The sequence below is a fragment of the Aquarana catesbeiana genome, linkage group LG04 (genome assembly GCF_042186555.1).
Source record: "Aquarana catesbeiana isolate 2022-GZ linkage group LG04, ASM4218655v1, whole genome shotgun sequence".
In the NCBI taxonomy this organism is placed as follows: Eukaryota; Metazoa; Chordata; class Amphibia; order Anura; family Ranidae; genus Aquarana; species Aquarana catesbeiana.
Window position 1 is genome coordinate 144,536,852 of NC_133327.1, and position 20,021 is coordinate 144,556,872.

At 45.0% G+C, this 20,021-nt stretch overlaps 1 protein-coding gene across 3 annotated transcripts in view; it reads right to left on the bottom strand.

Moving 5' to 3' along the window:
* The window catches only part of LOC141139569 (glypican-5-like), a 469,973-nt gene that overhangs the window by 77,328 nt on the left and 372,624 nt on the right, over positions 1-20,021 (bottom strand). For all 3 annotated transcript variants that reach the window (XM_073625838.1, XM_073625836.1, XM_073625837.1), the window contains one exon: positions 14,065-14,209. In XM_073625838.1, the coding sequence (XP_073481939.1) occupies positions 14,065-14,209 (145 nt within the window). The remainder of the gene's footprint in view (positions 1-14,064; positions 14,210-20,021) is intronic.

Genomic DNA, 20,021 nt, shown 5'->3' on the forward strand with positions numbered 1-20,021 from the left:
TGATGATCCCTTAACCTAGTATTTTTTGAAGGCCTTCTCCTTTGCTTTTACATGCATTTTTACATTAGAGTTAGCCATCCAGGACTTCGCTCTTGTTCGCTCTTTTAAATTTATTACCCAATAGGATGGCTAACGCCCTTATTTAATATGCTCTTAAAGCACACCCGTCTCTTCTCTGTATTCTTTGTTCCTAAGATTTTATCCCAATTTATGTCTTCTCGCAAGGTTCGTAGTTTAGGGAAGTTGGCTCTTTTGAAATTCAGCGTCTTTGTATTCCCCTCATGCTACGCATGACATCAGCTAAAAGTAGTTGGATCTGTATGTGCGTTATAATTAATCGAAATTAGTCGATTAAAAAAAAAATCGATTAATTGAACACGAAAATTTTAATCAGTAATAGCCCTAATAAATATATATATATATATATATATATATATATATATATATTGTAATAGTGAGAGTCCCTGTCACTATGAAAATGGGGTTAAAGTGGACACAGAGTCTGCATATTGGCTGAGTGCAGAGCCACAGAGTGTAAATTTGAAACGGAGAAAACTGCTCTGGCAGTTTTCTCCAGGTTTTGCTAGTTCCTCATGGGGCTCTGTAGTTTGGAGATTCCATAGTGTCTTGGGTGGGACGGGATCTCCAACCCTGTGTCCAGACTTTGTAGATTACCAGCAGGGTGTGTGCTCAGGTGAGCACAGCACATATAATGAGGGTATGGGAAGACCTCATGGCTCCCAGTTGGAGACTGCTCCATACCCAGAGACAGGAGGTCTCCAGGAGTCAGAGGGGCTGCAGGAGGCAGCCAGAACGTGTAACTGCAAGAGGCAGTGGATCGGTCTGAGGACTAAGGCCAAAGCAGAGCTGTGGGCGCTAAAGTGAAGCCATCCACATTGAGGAATCCTGTGGTCTGTGTGACCAGGATAAAGAGCAGAGGTACTGCTAAAGAGAGCCAGGTGGGCTAGCATTTCCTTTTGTGTTTTTTTGCTGGAGATGAACCCCTGCGTGGGAACCCTTTATGTTATGGACTTTTATTTGCCTTTTTAATAACAATGGGCTACCATGACCTTAAATATAGTTCCTGACTGGCTTGAATCACTGGCAAACGCATCTGCCACGAGAATTAATGGTCCCCAATATTACAAGTGGTGGAGAATGCGGGCAACAGACAGTGAAATCCGGGTCCTTGCTCCAAAGTGAGTTCAAGTCAGTAACTATTGGCTGTGTGTGGAAGTGCAGCCAGACAAAAGGCATTGCGTGTTGCAGGTGGTGTACCTGTGAATGAAAAGTCAAATTTTTTTTTTTTCTGCTATGAACTGTGTTTGTGTGCATGAGACAGCACAATCTGTGTGTGCACTGTGCAGGTGAGGAAAGCTTGCATGAAGTGAAAAGCAACTTGCTTTAAAGTGACAGTGCTTCATTTTTTGCTGGAGGCCGCAAAAGTGCAGTGGAGTGACTGCGAATATGGAAAGTCCACCAGTGTTTGAATCGGCTGTGGACTGGTGCAAGCGGCACCTGGCAGCGCTGGACCAAGCTGCAGAGGAAAGAAAGCCAACCCTAAGTGTAAGGGGAGAGCGGCTGGATGTCCATAACTGGAAGAGGGGTGTTGTTGCCCCTGGCAACGCTGCTGCAGTTAAAACAGTAGCTATTGTGAAAAATGTCAATGTGTCAGGATCCAGCAGAGAGAAGCCCATGCCATTTACAAAGAGATACTGATCAAAGGCTGAGACCAAGAGTGGTTGCCCATAGCAACACAGAGGAAGCCAGTTGGGCTGTCTATGTACCATGGGGTATGTCTAACCAGGATCAAGGCAAGTGGCTTCAGGAGAAGCCGATACATCATGTTGGAGAGAGCCAGCAAAGTTCTGCTGGGAGAGTGCGATCTCCCATGGCGACGAGAGTGAAAGTGGTGCCGGACAGGAGGAGCTGCAGAGGAGATTTGGCTCAGCGTCCCCGCAAAGAGGCTTGTGCGTTCCAGGCAGCTGGGAATCACCAGGAGAGAAGCGCTCTGGGAAAAAGTCGTCCAGTACCATGCCTGGAATGTGGCCAGCTGGGGCGTGACATGTCTTCTTGTCCTAGGTTCTGAAATTCAGCTGGAGATAATATTGCTGAGAAAAAGTCTTTATCTGCGGGCCCAGATTCCTGTGAAAATATGTTTGCAGTCACCCCTAGCAACAAGAAGGAGTTTCCGGTTGTGTCGGCAGGTGGTGCTAAACAGTGGGAGATGCCTGCTGTAGTTTCATCCCGTGGCCACCAGGGGGAGTTGGCCAGTAAAAGTGCAGCAGAGGATTGGTTTATAAGACAACGTACTCAAATGAAGATGGTGACCCCAACTACTGCGGTGGGTAAGACTGTCTTTAATGAAATGATAGCTGGAACTGCTGATTTCCGGTATAAAAGGACTGGTTACAAGACTGTCCCTGATGATGTGAGAGTGACCCCAGTTAGTGGGGCCACTGAATGTGTTCTTGAGGGTGACTTGTCCCTGTGCAGTGGGGAGACAGGGGTTAAAGTCAAACCTGCACCTGTGTGTGCATCTCAAGAGGAAAATAGTGATGTGTCTAATGTCTGCCAGTCTCAAGTTGGCAGTGGGCTAGGACAGCCGGCAAGAGGTACAAATGCTGTCAATGTTGATGATTATGGAAAATGTATTGCTGTTGGGAAACCCCCAGGTTCTTGCAGAACAAAAGCTGTAATTAAAAATGGGCCATTGCCCATAGCAACTGGTGGTAAGACAGCACAGTTGTCCCTAGACATCTCCAGGGAACTTCATTTATTGGAGCCGGAGGTTGCCCTGGACAACTGCGATGTCACTCTGGTGGGACAGTGTGGAACTGTACCGTGTAATGGTAATGTGTTAGTGCAAACTGCTAGTACTAAAAATGTGCAGGTAAATGGTGGGTTAACACAACCTGTGAAAAATGCAAAGGTGTGTGAGGTTTATGAAGCACCAGCCGAGCAAGGTGGTGAATATGGGGTATTGCAATCTGCTGTGTTAAAACCTGTGTTACCACAATCTGACATGATTTGTAATTTGGGTAATGAATCTGCAGCTAAGCCAGTCTGTTCTTATGTGTCTCCTTGGGCGGATGGACCAGTGCTGAGGAGTACCGCTGAAGGGAGTGCACATACAATAGATTGGGATAGTTGGGGTAAAAATCTTATCTCCCTGATAGATAAGGTTTTTATGCACAAAAATAAGGTGGACACTGGTTCTGCTGTGCCAGCAGGAGGGACTGCAGAACATCTTGTACCTGAGGGCGCAGTGGCTGCTGCAGGGGTTAACCCTCATGAGCAGGATGAACCAAATAAGGGTGAGCGCACAGCAGAGACATTGTCCGTGACCCACAAAACTGAGGTTGACATGGAGTGTCAAAGTGACGTTGTCACTGGTAATGTTCTGGAGCAGTTCACTGATGCTGAGCCTGAGAAGTTGGGTATGAGTCCAGCACCTGGCAGCGCTCTGGGTGAGCACCAGGCTGTGGTTACCTCCAGCTGGGAGGATGTTTGTTTGACAATTGCAACTTCTCAAGTCTCGGCAAATGAGTCTGTCTGCATTCCCAATGTAATGAAAGTCCCCAGAAAGGACTTGGGTCTGGAATCAAGGGTCTGGTCGGTAACCAAAGCATTAAAGGAGATGCTTAAACTTTGGGATGTACAGCCAATCTATATTGGGGTGTCTCCTCCACAGTCAGACGGCCTGGTACTGTGGAGTACCACTAGGTGGAGCACTAAATGGCAGGCTGTACAGAACAAAGGAGAACAAGACAGGAATGGTTTATTCTTGAATGTTAAAAGTTGCTGCTGGGTCAATTCCTGAAAAAATGGTATATTGGAGATGCTTTGGAGAAACTAAAAATGAGTCCAAAATGTCTGAGGTTTCACCTCCTAACAGCCCAATGGGAAGCATTTCTGCGGCTATGGTCCAGGGTGGTGCTGGTCAGTTGTCGGTGAAGGGCGCGTATACTGCACCAGTGGACAAACCACGTGAGATGGAAGGGCCGAGCATTAACCAGAAAACAGCAGAAATCCTGACTGGGGCACAGACAGAGGTGGTTAAAGAGTCTGGGGTCACCAGTCCAATAATAGGTTTATGTGACAAACCTGATATGGTCCCTGAGACAGGGAAATGGGTAAAAAGTGCAATAAGGTTGGTACGCGGATCAGACAAGAGCTCGCCTGTTCCAGTTTTGGATAGAAATCCAGGTGGTATTAAAGGTCAAGTGGTAGGACAGCTATCTGCAGAGTGGGTGAACCCAGGGGAGGTGACATCCTGTTAGGTTCCTGTGGGTGATGGCAGCCCTCTGGTATGTGTGCCCTCTGCAGACTCTGCCCTAGCAAATGCTGAAAAAAAAGGCACTGGTGACATGTGCAACATTGAGAGGTGTAATGTTGGTTTGAAGATGTCTGTCAATGATGAACCAAGTAATGTGTTAATGGTACATTATAATGTGGTGTCCAAAGGTACAGGTAAACCTGGTAAACAATTAGTGACTGCTGAGTCGGGTACCAGAAATAAGAGGAGGGGTCCCGTTATTAACACCATAGAAATAGGCCCCCTACAGTCTCAGAACAGTAATGCTGAAAGAGGTTTTGGGAAACCAGGAACATTGAAGCGTGGAGGCAAAAGAGTTGGTAAACCCAAGAGACCTATTGTGATGGGGAAAACGGGTACCAGTGAGGGAAAAGGTGGTTACTCATCAGGCGTAGTGTCTGGAGGAGGTTCTCTACAGAATCAGGAAACTGAGTTGGAAGGAAGTAGCAGGAAAGGCAGGGGGCCAACAGAAAAGAAATGTGAGCTCAGGAACCCCAAGGACAGAGGGAGTAGGCTGAGTATAGGGAAATGTAGGACCCTGTTAAGATCCAGGGTGGGACGTACCTGGAAGCGCACCCGAAAAAAAGGTTGGGCCTACGTGGCTGACAGCCAGCACAGAGGTGTCCCAACCATGACGGGTGCTGGTGTTCCTCCCTCCGGATCGAAACAAAGGGGGGGGATATGTAATAGTGAGAGTCCCTGTCACTATGAAAATGGGGTTAAAGTGGACACAGAGTCTGCATATTGGCATGACATCAGCTAAAAGTAGTTGGATCTGTATGTGTGTTATAATTAATCGAAATTAGTCGATTAAAAAAAAAATCGATTAATTGAACACGAAAATTTTAATCAGTAATAGCCCTAATATATATATATATATATATATATATATATATATATATATATATATTGTAATAGTGAGAGTCCCTGTCACTATGAAAATGGGGTTAAAGTGGACACAGAGTCTGCATATTGGCTGAGTGCAGAGCCACAGAGTGTAAATTTGAAACGGAGAAAACTGCTCTGGCAGTTTTCTCCAGGGTTTGCTAGTTCCTCATGGGGCTCTGTAGTTTGGAGATTCCATAGTGTCTTGGGTGGGACGGGATCTCCAACCCTGTGTCCAGACTTTGTAGATTACCAGCAGGTTGTGTGCTCAGGTGAGCACAGCACATATAATGAGGGTATGGGAAGACCTCATGGCTCCCAGTTGGAGACTGCTCCATACCCAGAGACAGGAGGTCTCCAGGAGTCAGAGGGGCTGCAGGAGGCAGCCAGAACGTGTAACTGCAAGAGGCAGTGGATCGGCCTGAGGACTAAGGCCAAAGCAGAGCTGTGGGCGCTAAAGTGAAGCCATCCACATTGAGGAATCCTGTGGTCTGTGTGACCAGGATAAAGAGCAGAGGTACTGCTAAAGAGAGCCAGGTGGGCTAGCATATCCTATTGTGTTTTTTTGCTGGAGATGAACCCCTGCGTGGGAACCCTTTATGTTACGGATTATTTGCCTTTTTAATAAAAATGGGCTACCATGACCTTAAATATAGTTCCTGACTGGCTTGAATCACTGACAAACGCATCTGCCACGAGAGTTAATGGTCCCCGATATTACAATATATTTATATATATATATATATATATATATATATATATATATATATATATCTCTATATACATATATAGAGATATATATATCTCTATATATATATATATATATATCTATATATCAGTATTACCTCAGATTGCAGGTAACGCGGTTAACGAGCGTTTCGCAATACAAGCTATTATTTTTTTTTAAATCCTGATTTGGTTTGCGAGCGTTGTCTCACAAAATGAGCAGGATTCAAGCCTCTGTGATGTGCAGTACCGCATTTGGCCAGAGGTTCAGGGGTGCCGGTGACATTCGGAGCCGCTCAGATGTACTCGGAAACACTCCTTTCTGAGTGCATCCGAGCGGCTCAGAGCGGTTTCTGAGTGTCCCCGGCGCCCCCCACCTCTGGCCACATGTGGCACTGCATACCATAGAAGTCACTGTGGAACAAATTATCTGAGTTTCCATTGACTTCTATGGGGAAACTTGCTTTGATATTCGAGTGCTTTGGATTACAAGCATTCTTCTGAAACTAATTATGCTGGTAATCCAAGGTACCACTGTGTGTGTGTATATGTATGTATATGTATGTGTGTGTATATGTATATATATATATATATATATATATATATATATACACACACATACACACACACAGTATCTCACAAAAGTGAGAACACCCCTCACATTTTTGTAAGTATTTTATTATATCTTTTCATATAACAACACTGAAGAAATTACACTTTGCTATAATGTAAAGTAGTGAGTGTACGGCTTATATAACAGTGTAAATTTGCTGTCCCCTCAAAATAACTCAACACACAGCCATTAATGTATAAACCGCTGGCAACAAAAGTGAGTACACCCCTAAGTGAAAATGTCCAAATTGAGACCAATTATCCATTTTCCCTCCACAGTGTCATGTGACTCTTTAGTGTTACAAGGTCTCAGGTGTGAATGGGGAGCAGGTGTGTTCAATTTGGTGTTATTGCTCTCACTCTTTCATACTGGTCACTGGAAGTTCAATATGGCACCTCATGGCAAAGAACTCTCTGAGGATCTGAAAAAAAGAATTGTTGCTCTACATAAAGATGGCCTAGGCTATAAGAAGATTGCCAAGACCCTGAAACTGAGCTACAGCATGGTGGCCAAAACTATACAGCGGTTTAACAGGACAGGTTCCACTTAGAACAGGCCTCACTATGGTCAACCAAAGAAGTTGAGTGCATGTGCTCAGCGTCATATCCAGAGGTTGCCTTTGGGAAATGGATGTATGAGTGCTGCCAAGATTGCTGCAGAGGTTGAAGGGGTTGGGGGGGGGGGGGTCAGCTTGTCAGTGCTCAGGCCACACACTGCACACTGCATCAAATTGGTCTACATGGCTGTTGTCCCAGAAGGAACCCTCTTTTAAAGATGATGCACAAGAAAGCCAGTTTGCTGAAGACAAGCAGACTAAGGACATGGATTACTGGAACCATGTCCTGTGGTCAGATTAGACCAAGATAAACTTATTTGGTTCAGATGGTGTCAAATGTGTTTGGCGGCAACCAGGTGAGGAGTACAAAGACAAGTTTGGCTTGCCTACAGTCAAGCATGGTGGTGGGAGTGTCATGGTTTGGGGCTGCATGGGGGCTGCTTGAGTGCTGCCGGCACTGGGGTGCTACAGTTCATTGAGGGAACCATGAATGCTAACATGTACTGTGACATACTGAAGCAGAGAATAATCACCTCCCTTCTGAGACTGGGCCGCAGGGCAGTATTCCAACATGATAACGACCTCAAATACACCTCCAAGAAGACCACTACCTTGTTAAAGAAGCTGAGGGTAAAGGTGATGGACTGGCCAAGCATGTCTCCAGACCTTAACCCTATTGAGGATCTGAGGGGCATCCTCAAATGGAAGGTGGAGGAGTGCAAGGTCTCTAACATCCACCAGTTCCGTGATGTCGTCATGGAAGAGTGGAAGAGAACTTCAGTGGCAACCTGTGAAGCTCTGGTGAACTCCATGCCCAAGAGGGTTATGGCAGTGCTGGAAAATAATGGTTTCCACACAAAATATTGATACCTTGGGCCCAATTTGGACATTTTCACTTAGGGGTGTACTCACTTTTGTTGCCAGCGGTTTATACATTAATGGCTGTGTGTTGAGTTATTTTGAGGGTATAGCAAATTTACACTGTTATACAAGCTGTACACGCACTACTTTACATTGAAGCAAAGTGTCATTTCTTCAGTGTTGTCACATGAAAAGTTATAATAAAATATTTACAAAAATGTGAGGGGTGTACTGACTTTTGTGAGATACGGTATACATATATCTATATCTACAGTCAGCATAGTCATTTATAGAGTGTCCTTTAATTCACACCAGGATGCAATGCTTTTTTCTCAAACCTAACTTTTTTCAAACAAAGTAACCGTTAATTTTAGCCAGCTGAAAAAACTTTTTTGGATCTATTTTTAGCTAAAGTTAGTGAGATTTTAAAAATTGAAGACAAGCAGATGAAATACAGTCCTAACTGCCATAAACACCCCCCCCCCCCCCCCCATACACTTGTATGTAGTAAAATGTAGGGAACCATTCTCCAGCATTTTCTGCTTTCTGCACCTGCCATTTGGTGTGGAATTTGCACATGCCCAGCCATTGTACACCCATCTGGAGGTTAAAGCCGGCTCTTAACTGGTGATCCCATGTGTGTTCACCACCGATCGTCTCTCTAGTGCAAGCAGTTTTGGGATTGAGTGGGGAATGACTCCTGAAGGAGGCAGTCCCTAAACACCAATCATGTACCGTAATCAGGTCACCTGCAGAAACACCAAGGTAGAAGGTTTAATCTGCATCTGACCAGCTCAGATGAAGAGGATTGCTCCATGGTCATCAGCCTGGTCCTGTTACCGGTTTTGGTTTATTGTTTATTCTATGGGGTTCTTCTCCTGCTGTGGGGGGGTCTACTGAAGACCAGGAACAGGCTGGGCAGGTACAGCTCAGAGTACTTGTGGGCTGCTGGGTAATCTTTCAACCCTTTCCCTGCTGGTTTATTTCCCTCACACAAGGTAAACTGGACATCTTATACCCAAAAATCACTTTTATTGCCTGTCTCATGTCTACTATGTATGTCTGTTGATCTACTTTGCGGTCATGTAATCATTACACTGCACACAATATCAATAGAGAAATATAGCGAGCATGAGTCAGGAGACGTCTCATGAGTCAGGAGATGCATCTATCGAGCCCATACAGAGCTAGGTGAATGTTAGTCAATGTAAGTCTCCTCCACCCACCCATGCTTCTGCTGACTCTGTCGCTCCTGTGATCGATCCATTGCTGCATGGGGAAAGGGGACATTGGTGCCTTCTCACAGTCCAAACTCAGCTTTCAGCACACCAAAAATGCATCCCCAGACAGGGGGTTTTACCCCTGCCACCCTCCCCCAGCAATGCTGCTCTTTGTATCCCCTGACAACCTCTCCCAACACTGCTGACCTTGGCATACCCTGCCACCCTCTCCCAACACTGCTCACCTCTGCATCTACTGACAACCTCTCCCAACGCTTCTCACCCCTGCATCCCCTGACACCTTCTCTCAACACTGCTCATCTCTGCATCCCCTTATACATTCTACCAACACTGCACACCTCTGCATCCCCTGAGAACCTATCCCAACACTGCTAACCTCAGCATCCCCTGCCAACCTCTCCCAACACTGCTGACCTCTGACAACCTCTCCAGCATTGCTCACCCCTGCATCTCCTGCCACCCTCTCCTAACAGTGCTCACCTCTGAATCCCTTTATATATTCTCCCAACACTGCTCACCTCTGCATCCCCTGCCACCCTCTGCCAACATTGCTCACCTCTGCATCCCCTGCCACCCTCTCCCAGCACTGCTCACCTCTGCATACCCTGCCATCCTCTTCCACCCCTGCATCCCCTGCCACCAGGGGCGTTGCTAGGTGACAAAAAGACCAGGGGCTTCAGCCCATCAATGCTGACCACTAAACTCACCTGTCTGACACACTGACCTACCTGACATACATACACTGACCTACCGGACATACATACACTGACGGTAGTGACATACACTGACCTACTTACCTGACATACATACACTGACCTACCTACCTGACATACATACACTGACCTACCTGACATACATACACTGATGGTAGTGACATACATACACTGACCTACCTGACATACACATACTGACGGTGGTGACATACATACACTGACCTACCTGACCAGGAGACAGACTTCACATGTCCTGCAGCAGCTCAGCTCAGCCACTGTGTGTGGTGCGCCCATCATCATCACAGCAGGCAGCCAGAGAAGGGCAGGAGAGGAGAGCCGCCTGCCCGAGCGCTGAGCGGGGATCGGGAATCTCACAGTGATATAGCGCGGCGGGTGCATTGTAAATCCCACCTTCTGGAGCCTGCAGCGCCTACGATGGACGTAACACACATCCCACAGTCCCGGCATTGGACCAGTGGGACATCCATCATAGGCGCTGCAGGGTCAAGAAGTCGGACCTGCTATGTCACTCGGCCGCACTCGGGATCAGATTAGTCCCCGCTCGGCGGTGACACTTGGGGCTAACAATGCAATGGTGCATGCCTGAGACCTGGGGCTTTTCGGGGACCCATTCAGGGGTCCAGCCCCCCCTCCCGACGCCACTGCCTGCCACCCTCTCCCAGTACTGCTCACCTCTGCATCCCCTGCCAACCTCCTCCAACACTGCTCACCTCTGCATCCCCTGCCACCCTCTTCCAACACTGGACTCCATTCCCTGCCACCCTCTTCCAGCACTAGACTCCATTCACAAAAGCAGATTGCATGCGGTATTTGGGTGTTTTCCCAAATACCACATGCGATCCTGAAAATGCATGTGGTAAATAAGTAGTGGTCATGAGCTGTCAGCAGGCTTCCCCACTGACATCTGGCTAAAGAGGAGCGAGCGTCCCCTCCTGAACCATACCCGGCCATAAGCCTTCAACGGGGGGGGGGGTGTTCTTTGAGGCAGAGGGAGCTATGATCCCCCCACAGTACCTTGTCCCCCATGTTGATGGGAACAAGGGCCTCTTCCCCACAACCCTGGCCTGTGGTTGTGGGGGGTCTGTGGGTGGGGTTCTTATAGGAATCTGGAAGCCCCCCTTTAACAAGGAGGCCCCCAGATCTGACCCCCCCTCCTATGTGAATGATTATGGGGGTACATAGTACTCATTCAAATAGGGGGGGGCCAGGATCTGGGGGCATTGTTTTAAAAAGGGGCATCCTAATCCCGATAATCCCCCCCCGCCCGCAGACCCCCACAACCACCAGCCAGGGTTGTAAGGCAAAAGGCCCTTGTCCCCATCAACATGGGGACAAGGTGCTTTGGGGGAGGGCAGTGCCCAAAAGCACCTCCTCTATGTTGAGGGCATGTGGCCTGGTATGGTTCAGGAAGGGATGTTACTCGCTCCACCCCCTGCTTTCCTGACCTGATGTGTTGCATGCTTGGATAAGGGCAGCTGATGACTCATTGGTTGTCAAGGACGTGGAGTCTGCCCACTCCGTAACAGCCATGTTGTTTACTGGTTGTTAAGGATGCCGGCGGCCATCCACTCCCTAATGACCAGCTATTCACAGTGTTTGTTAAGTGTTTTTTAGGGAAGGCCAATTAAAAAAAAAAAACAAAAACGCTGCGCAGTATCTTAACTGCATTCCGCTTTGTGAATGGAGTACAATTTTCTTTTAATTTCTTCATTTTCCAAACAATTGTGACGAAAAAATTTAACTTTCAAAAAACTCGCCATGCCTCTTACTTGGACTGTCTACTTTCCAGAATATTGAGGATATTTGTACTGTCCTGGCATTTTAGGGCCTCAAGAAATGAGATAGGCCGTCATTACATTGATTTTCAGATATATACCATAGTTTGTGGACTCTAACTTTCCTACAAACTAAATAATATACACTGATTTGGGTTATTTTCACCAAAGAAATATAGCAGAATACAGTTTTTCCTAAATTTATGAAGAATTATTATTTGTTTGCAAACTTTTCTAACAGAATCGAAGAAAAACTTTTTTTTTTGTGTTTAACCACTTCCCGACCGGTGCACGCCGATGTACGTCGGCAGAATGGCACGGCTGGGCAAATGGACTTACAAGTACGTCCATTTGAATTCCCTGCCATGCCACTGCGCGCGCGCCGGTGGGGATGTAAACACCATCTCCCCGTTCTGCCTAGTGACAAATGTCACTGATCTCTGCTCCCTGTCATCGGGAGCAGTGATCAGAGTAATGACACTGCTAGCCCATCCCCCTACAGTTAGTAATCACTCCCCTAGGACATACTTAACCCCTCCCCGCCCCCTAGTGGTTAACCCCTTCACTGCCAGTGTCATTTACACAGTAATCAGTGCATTTTTAATCGCACTGATCGCTGTATAAATGACAATGGTCCCAAAAATGTGTCAAAAATGTCCGACATGTCCGCCATAATGTCGCAGTCACAATAAAAATCGCTGATCACCGCCATTACTAGTAAAAAATAATAATAAAAATTCCATAAAACTATCCCCTATTTTGTAAACACTATAACTTTTGCGCAAACCAATCAATAAACGCTTTATTGCGATTTTTTTTTTTTTTTTTTTTTTTTTTTTTTTTTTTTACCAAAAATATGTAGAAGAATACGATCGTCCTAAACTGAGGAAAAAAAAATTTTTTATATATTTTTGGGGGATATTTATTATAGCAAAATGTAAAAAATAATGCGTTTTTTTCAAAATTGTCAACCTTATTTTGTTTATAGTGCAAAAAATAAAAATTGCAGAGGCGATCAAATACCACCAAAAGAAAGCTCTATTTGTGGGGAAAAAAGGACGTCAATTTTGTTTGGGAGACACGTCGCACGACCGCGCAATTGTCAGTTAAAGCGACGCAGTGCCGAATCGCAAAAAACGCTCTGGTCAAGAAGGGGGTAAAATCTTCCGGGGCTGAAGCGGTTATTTAGCAAAAAAAAAAACCCAGTGGTGAATAAATACTACCAAAAGTATGCTCTATTTGTGTGAAACAAATGCTAAAAATCTCATATGGGTACAGTGTTGCATGACGGCGCAATTGTTATTCAAAGTACGAGAGCGCCAAAAGCAGAAAATTGGGCAGGAAGGGGATCAAAGTGCCCAGTATTGATAATACCCAGTATTATCCCAGTATTAATAAATGGTTAAAGTGGAACATAGGAAAGAATTAAAAGACAAAACAAGCTATACCACCACTGATGAACCACTTGACCTCCAGGTCAATTCTGACAATTCTGAAAAATGACTTGGGACACCAAAACATATATATATATATATATATATATATATAATGTTGCACAGCGGTGTATCAAATGCAAGTTTTTTTGAAAAATACACTTTAACCACTTGACAGCTGCCCACAGTAAATGTACGGTGGTTGGACAGTGTGGGCAGGCTGGATCATGTACATGTATGTGACCCAGCCTGTTCCGAGTTAGGAGTGCATTCTTGTGACTGGACTGGTATCAGTGGAAGGAATAGCACCCCATCATTGGTATCAGTGGGAGGAATAGTACCTCATCATTGGTATCAGTAGGAGGAATAGTACCCCACCACCATTGGTGTCATTGGGAGGAATAGTGCTCCTTCATTGGTATCAGTGGGAGGAATTATGCCCCATCGTTGGTGTTATTGGGAGGAATAGTGCCCCATCATTGGTATTAGAGGAAGGAATAATGCCCCATCAATGGGGTCATTAGGAGGGAATAGTGCTCCATCTTTGGTATCAGTGGGAGGAATTGTTCCCCACCATTGGTGTAATTGGGAACAATTTTGCCTCTTTGTGGGGTCAGTGAGGGAAATTATGCCTAGCCATTTGTGTCGGTAGATGGAATAGTGCCCCAAGGGCCAGATAAAAGCAAAAGGACACAATCGGCCCCTGGGCCACAGTTTGGAAACCAATGCTCTACGGGATCCACTGCTGTACCCATCTATATACATTGTGGATGTGAGTCAGTAACCAAACTGTTGCAATGAGAGCAAGTAACCAAACTGACCTTTAAAATATGGTGCCTAATGTGTTTCTTTTTCTCTACAATAGGCTTTATAACCTTATGCAAATTTTTGGTAGGCCATTGTAAATATCATACACCCCTACCTGTTTCTATACTCTCACCAGATCCTTGACAACCATCTTCATCATCGCAGTCACCACTTTGATCCTCTTCACCCTCTGACCCCCCTTCTCCGCTACCCTCTGTGATGCGCCATCGTTCTGCCTTGATTCTTCTTTCACTGCCCATCTGAAAACATATAAGAAAAGGACATAAATATAAATATGGCATCAACTGTACAGTGTTTCCAGAAGTGATACCCAATTTATCAAACTCAAAATCCAAACAAATAATATGGTAGCAAGATTATGCAAAATTATATTACAGACAAACCATCAGCCATGAGCTTATATTAATTTTTATTAATGGCCAGTTCATGCTGTAGAAGTAATTCAGAAGCCTACAACCTTACCCCATCACTACTACATAGTTACATAGTTGGTAAGGTTGAATAAAGACAACAGTCCATCCAGTTCAACCTGTGTAAGTGTGTGTGTAAAAAAATAATTTCCCATATCACCTTATATTGTTTTCGCTAAGATGCACGTCCAAGAGTCTTTTAAAATTATCCATACTTCCTGTGGACATCACCGATTGTGGAAGAGAGTTCCACATCCTTACCACCATACAAACCTAAAAAATAGGCTCCCCCCTCTGCTGTGATGTGTCGCCACTTGCACCTAACAGGTTCATCCTGCTGGAAGTGTGGCCCTTTTTTTTACTATGGCAAGTAGGGAGACTGGTGCATTTCTTACATTCGCTGGTCCCTTCAAGCTTGGTCCTTGTCAGTGCCAAGCCAACTATCTACTAGATAAACACTTGCACATGTACCATGATACATACAAAGTCATAATCTTAAATTATGATTTGGTCTTAGATTTGGTCATCTGAGCAAGTAGGGGGCTGCTTTGTGTGAGACAACATGTGTACCCGCAAACAAGAACATCTAAGCTAGTGCACAGGCATTGAAATTTATGTCATAGCGTAATCTCAACATTTTAGTGCAGAAAGTAGATTTGACCATGATCAGTAAACCAAAGTGTTAGGTCACCTGCGGGGGGCAAGTGACTAGGTGTGCACCACAGAGGTTGTGGACCCAACGGCTGACTGCTGAGGGTCGATGGTTCTGAGAAGCAGCTACACAGAGTCGCAGCCACAGTCCTGGACAGGGAGCTAGAGCATAAGATTCCTCAGGGTGCGGAGTCTAAGAGCCAGCAGATTTTCACCAGAGCCTATGATGGTGAGGATGGACTTGGCTGCAACTGACTTCAGGTCATGGCCCCCGGGGTCTCGAAGCTCACACTCACGGCTGGCTCTGGTGGATGCAGAGGAAGCAACAGTCCAGGGCAACAAGGAATAGTCAGGAGGACAAGCCAAGGTCAAGGCAACAAGCAGACAGGGATGGTCAGCAGGACACACAACGAAGGTCGAGGCAACAAGCAGACAGGGATGGTCAGGAGAACATACCAAAGGTCAGTACACAGAATCAAACGTAGAGCACACAGCAAGAATCATTCAGGAAAGCCTTCACACAATTGTTACTTGGGCAAGGCTGGCTTGCAGGGCACGGGTTAAATAGTGTTTCTTGTTAGAGGCTGGGGTGGAGCCATGCTGAGAGAAGATTACTTCAACACACAGGTATGGTAGCACGGTCCCTAAAGCTGATACACAGACCAGAGAGGTAAACAGACAGTCAGGGCATGAAACATTACTGCAGATTCATGACACAAAGTGATGCCACTCTAGGTGAATTACTGACTCTCACATATTGTGAACTGGAACCGAGGGTGCTGCACAGCTCATCTGTGAGATTCAGTAACATGCACAAGTCCAGAATATTGCTGCACTTCTTTACACAATAAAACATTTTTAACACTAAAAGGTGACGTGTTTCGCGCTAAATTCAGCACTTACTTAAACCTCATATACATATACTTCAAACGAAATATACACTATATTGTCAATAGTATTGGGAGTGTGTGTGTGTGTGTGTGTGTGTGTGTGTGTGTGTGTGTGTGTGTGTGTGTGTGTGTGTGTATGTATGTATGTATGTATGTATGTATGTATATATATATATATATATATATATATATATATATATATATATATATACATATACATTTTTTGTACAATGAATAAAAGATATATATATATATATATATCTATGCATGACACAAGTAAGCATGGTTTGGCAATTGAACAATTGCCCAATTAACCAATAAATCAATTAGAAATGCACTCCCACTACACTATACTCTTTGCCTTCCCATACTAACATGTCATATAACACATAAATAAAAAAAAACAAAAAAATCTCTTAATCACAAACAGAACAAGCCATACAAATCTCTTCCTACTTGTCCCCCACCAACGCAGATCCAGCAGCAACTGCTGGACAAATGTGCAGGAGAGCGCAGGGAAGGAGACAGTCAGCCAACTACAGCAACACCTTCACAAACTAAGTGCACATAATGTCACAATATGAGGGATACACATAATGTTGTTTCCTCTTCCGACAGGAGGTGTAGCTAACAAGCCATCAACAGCACGCCAGACAACCAATGATGACCTATAACAACTTCATTCAACTGTTTGGGAAACGACAAAATATGTTAAGTGAAACAAGTGCCCAAAAATTAAAAAACAGGCTCACATCCTCCAAGACGCAAGGATTTCTCCTTTCCCTGGATGCGGAGAAAACGTTTGACAGGGTGGCCTGGGACTACATGCGTGAAACACTCGTGGCTCTTGGCCTTGAATCGCGCATGCTAACGCACATACTGTCTTTGTACAACTGTCCCACTGCGGCAGTTAGGGTCAATGGTCACCTGTCGAACGCCTTCTCCATCTCCAATGGCACACGCCAGGGGTGCCCCCTATGCCCCCTGATCTATGTTTTAACTCTTGAACCCTTACTGAACAGGATACGAAATAATCCTAATATAAAAGGAGTGACAGTGAAGGGAGCGGAATATAAAGTAGCCGCCTTTGCGGATGATGTACTGCTGTCCTTGTCATCCCCACGAACCTCCCTGCCTAGTCTTCTCAAAGACATTAACTCCTTTGGCCTCCTCTCTAACCTCAAAATAAATTACGCAAAATCAACGGCCCTGAACATAACCTTACCCACACAAGACTTAACTCATTGCCAAGAATCCTTCCCCTTTAGATGGACCAAAGATGCAATCTCATATCTTGGTATCCAGATCCCAACCCGCCTCTCTGATCTATACCAGAAAAACTTCCATATAGCCCTCCTAAAAGCCCAAAAACATATGAGAGACTGGATGGGCCTGAATGTCTCGTGGTTTGGGCGTTCTGCCCTAATCAAAATGATCATCCTCCCGCGCATCCTATATTTAATTTAATCAATACCAATCCACTTACCCCCAACTTTTTTCTCGAACTACCAAAAAGCATGAACCACCTTTATATGGAAGAACACTCAACCCCGCATCAAATATTCCCATTTAACACTTCACAAAACTAATGGGGGAATAGGGTTGCAGATACTATCTGGCATGCCACCTCACCCGAGTGGCAGACTGGAATGTCCACTCTCTTAAAAAAAAATGGGTTCAACTAGAGAACTCCTTCTTGTCCAATCCCCTACATTTGATCCCCTGGCTCCCCGACATTGGCCATCTGGCATCTCTTCCCACCCACTCATCTATGCATCCCTTTTGGCTCTCAAAAAAGCGTTGAGGTTTAAACCTCTTGCACCCACACCGGGACCCCTAACTACTATCAGAGGGAATCCTGCTTTTCCGCCGGGAGAATCTCAACACTTCCTCCACCGGGAATGGCCATATGAAGACGTTTTACCTCTTCAATGTTTCTCTGGGGGCCCTCCCATTTCCATAGAGAAACTAATTAGCATATCCAAAACAACCTCCTTCCCATTTTGGACTTTTAGGCAAATACAACACTTTCTGTCGACACATACGCAACGTGACAACTGGACAAGACCACTTACGCCTTTCGAAGACCTCTGCCACTGCAAAACACCACAACGCCATCTCATCTCCTTACTCTATACACTCCTCACGGAGGAGAACACCACAATAACACATCCCTCACAAATAGCCTGGAATAAAGATCTCTAAACACCTTTGTCCGGAGAGGATTGGAAAAGGGTATATGAATATTGTCACAAATCCTCACTAAATGTCGCAATTCAAGAAAATTGCTACAAAGTAATAACAAGATGGTACAGGACCCCATCGCGCCTTCATAAGTTCTCCCCTTCCATTTCCAAACAGTGTTGGAGATGCGAGAAAGCAGTAGGCACAATGTGTCATATTTGGTGGGACTGCGACAAGATTCAACCCTTCTGGAGAGAGGTCCACAATCTTATAACACATGTTACCACCTACTCACTAGATTATACCCCAGCACAGTTTCTTCTTCATCATACCTCTCTAGGAAAAAAAACATACTATAAATCGTTAGCCATGCACATGGTGAACGCAGCCAAATTATGCATACCGAACCATTGGCGTTCCAAAGTTGCGCCTTCTATCAGAGAATGGCTGACAAGAGTCGTGCATATTAAAAACATGGAAGAATTGATATACACTTCCCAAGACAGAATACACAAGTTTGCATTTACCTGGGCATGTTGGAATCACTTTACCACATCAGACCGATACCGTCAATATGTGCCATAGGAAAGACCTAGTTTGCTATCGGGTGACCGCAGAGGAAGAGGAGAAGCGGGGCCGCGCGGGAACGGAACAACTTGTCATAATCCCATAACTTTATCTATACCCTTTACCCCCACCTCATCCCCGGGGGAGAGTGACATCTCTCCCACCCGTCCCCCTTCTTTGACCCCTTTTGTCTCCCCCCTGTCCCCATCCCTCTATTCTCTCTTTATATACTGTTCCTGTCCTATCCTTTCTCTAATCTCAGACTGTACACACTCCCCGGTAGCCATAGAATAACAGCAACCGGGGTTTACTCGACCTGTGTTCTTCCCTTTTTGTTTGTTTTTCTTTTGTGCCTTATACTCAGGTCAGGACGAGTTCCGTCCAAGCTCCAAGCAATAACATGACACCCAATACCTTTGGTTATCACTTATTACACTGTCTCAAACCGCAAAATGTGTAAAAGCTATTTCACAATCTCAACGGAGACTGTATACATGTTGTGATACTATAGTGATAACGTTATTGTATTTGTACTGCATTGCTGTATACCCTCTTATTCTTTCATAAAATAAAAACGTTTATGGGAAAAAAAAAAAGATTAAAAAACAAGCAAAACAATAAAAATAAAATATGAATAAAATATCCAAAGAAGATTAAAAAATTCCAAAAAACGGAGCCCCGGGAACTCCATACAGAAGTGGTACAGTTGAATAAAAAAAAGAAGAAATGGTACAGTTGGATAACAAAAGAATGATCCTTGTATGAACAAAACACAGATGTGATACAAAACCTAATTACCAACTCCAATAAGTATGGTGTGATATAAACGAATATCAGTACCATCATGGCTATCAATACATTATTCAAACTAAAAAACCACAATGTTCTTACATACCCTGTTTCCCCGAAAATAAGACTTAGCGTGATTGTCTGTGATGGCTGCAATATAAGCCCTACCCCCCAAATAAGCCCTACCCTGTTTCCCTGAAAATAAGCCCTACTCTGAAAATAAGACCTACAAGGACTTTAACTAGGGTTTATTGGGGGGGTAGGGCTTATATTGCAGCCATCACCGACAATCACGCTAGGTCTTATTTTCGGGGAAACAGGGTATATCAAAGCACCATACAGGGGTACAAACCAACACGCCCTCCGGACGGCACTACCAGCCCCTTCGTTTATTTATAAAAATGTTAGAGGTGCCACTCATAGGTTAACCCTTCTGGAACTCTAGCGCAAAATGAAAGATGGAATAAACCTCGCATTTACAGAGAGCCTATCACCAGCACTTCTGGGAGTAACCACCTCCTCTACAGCCTGGCTAAGGATAGCCATTGTGTTCCCTATAT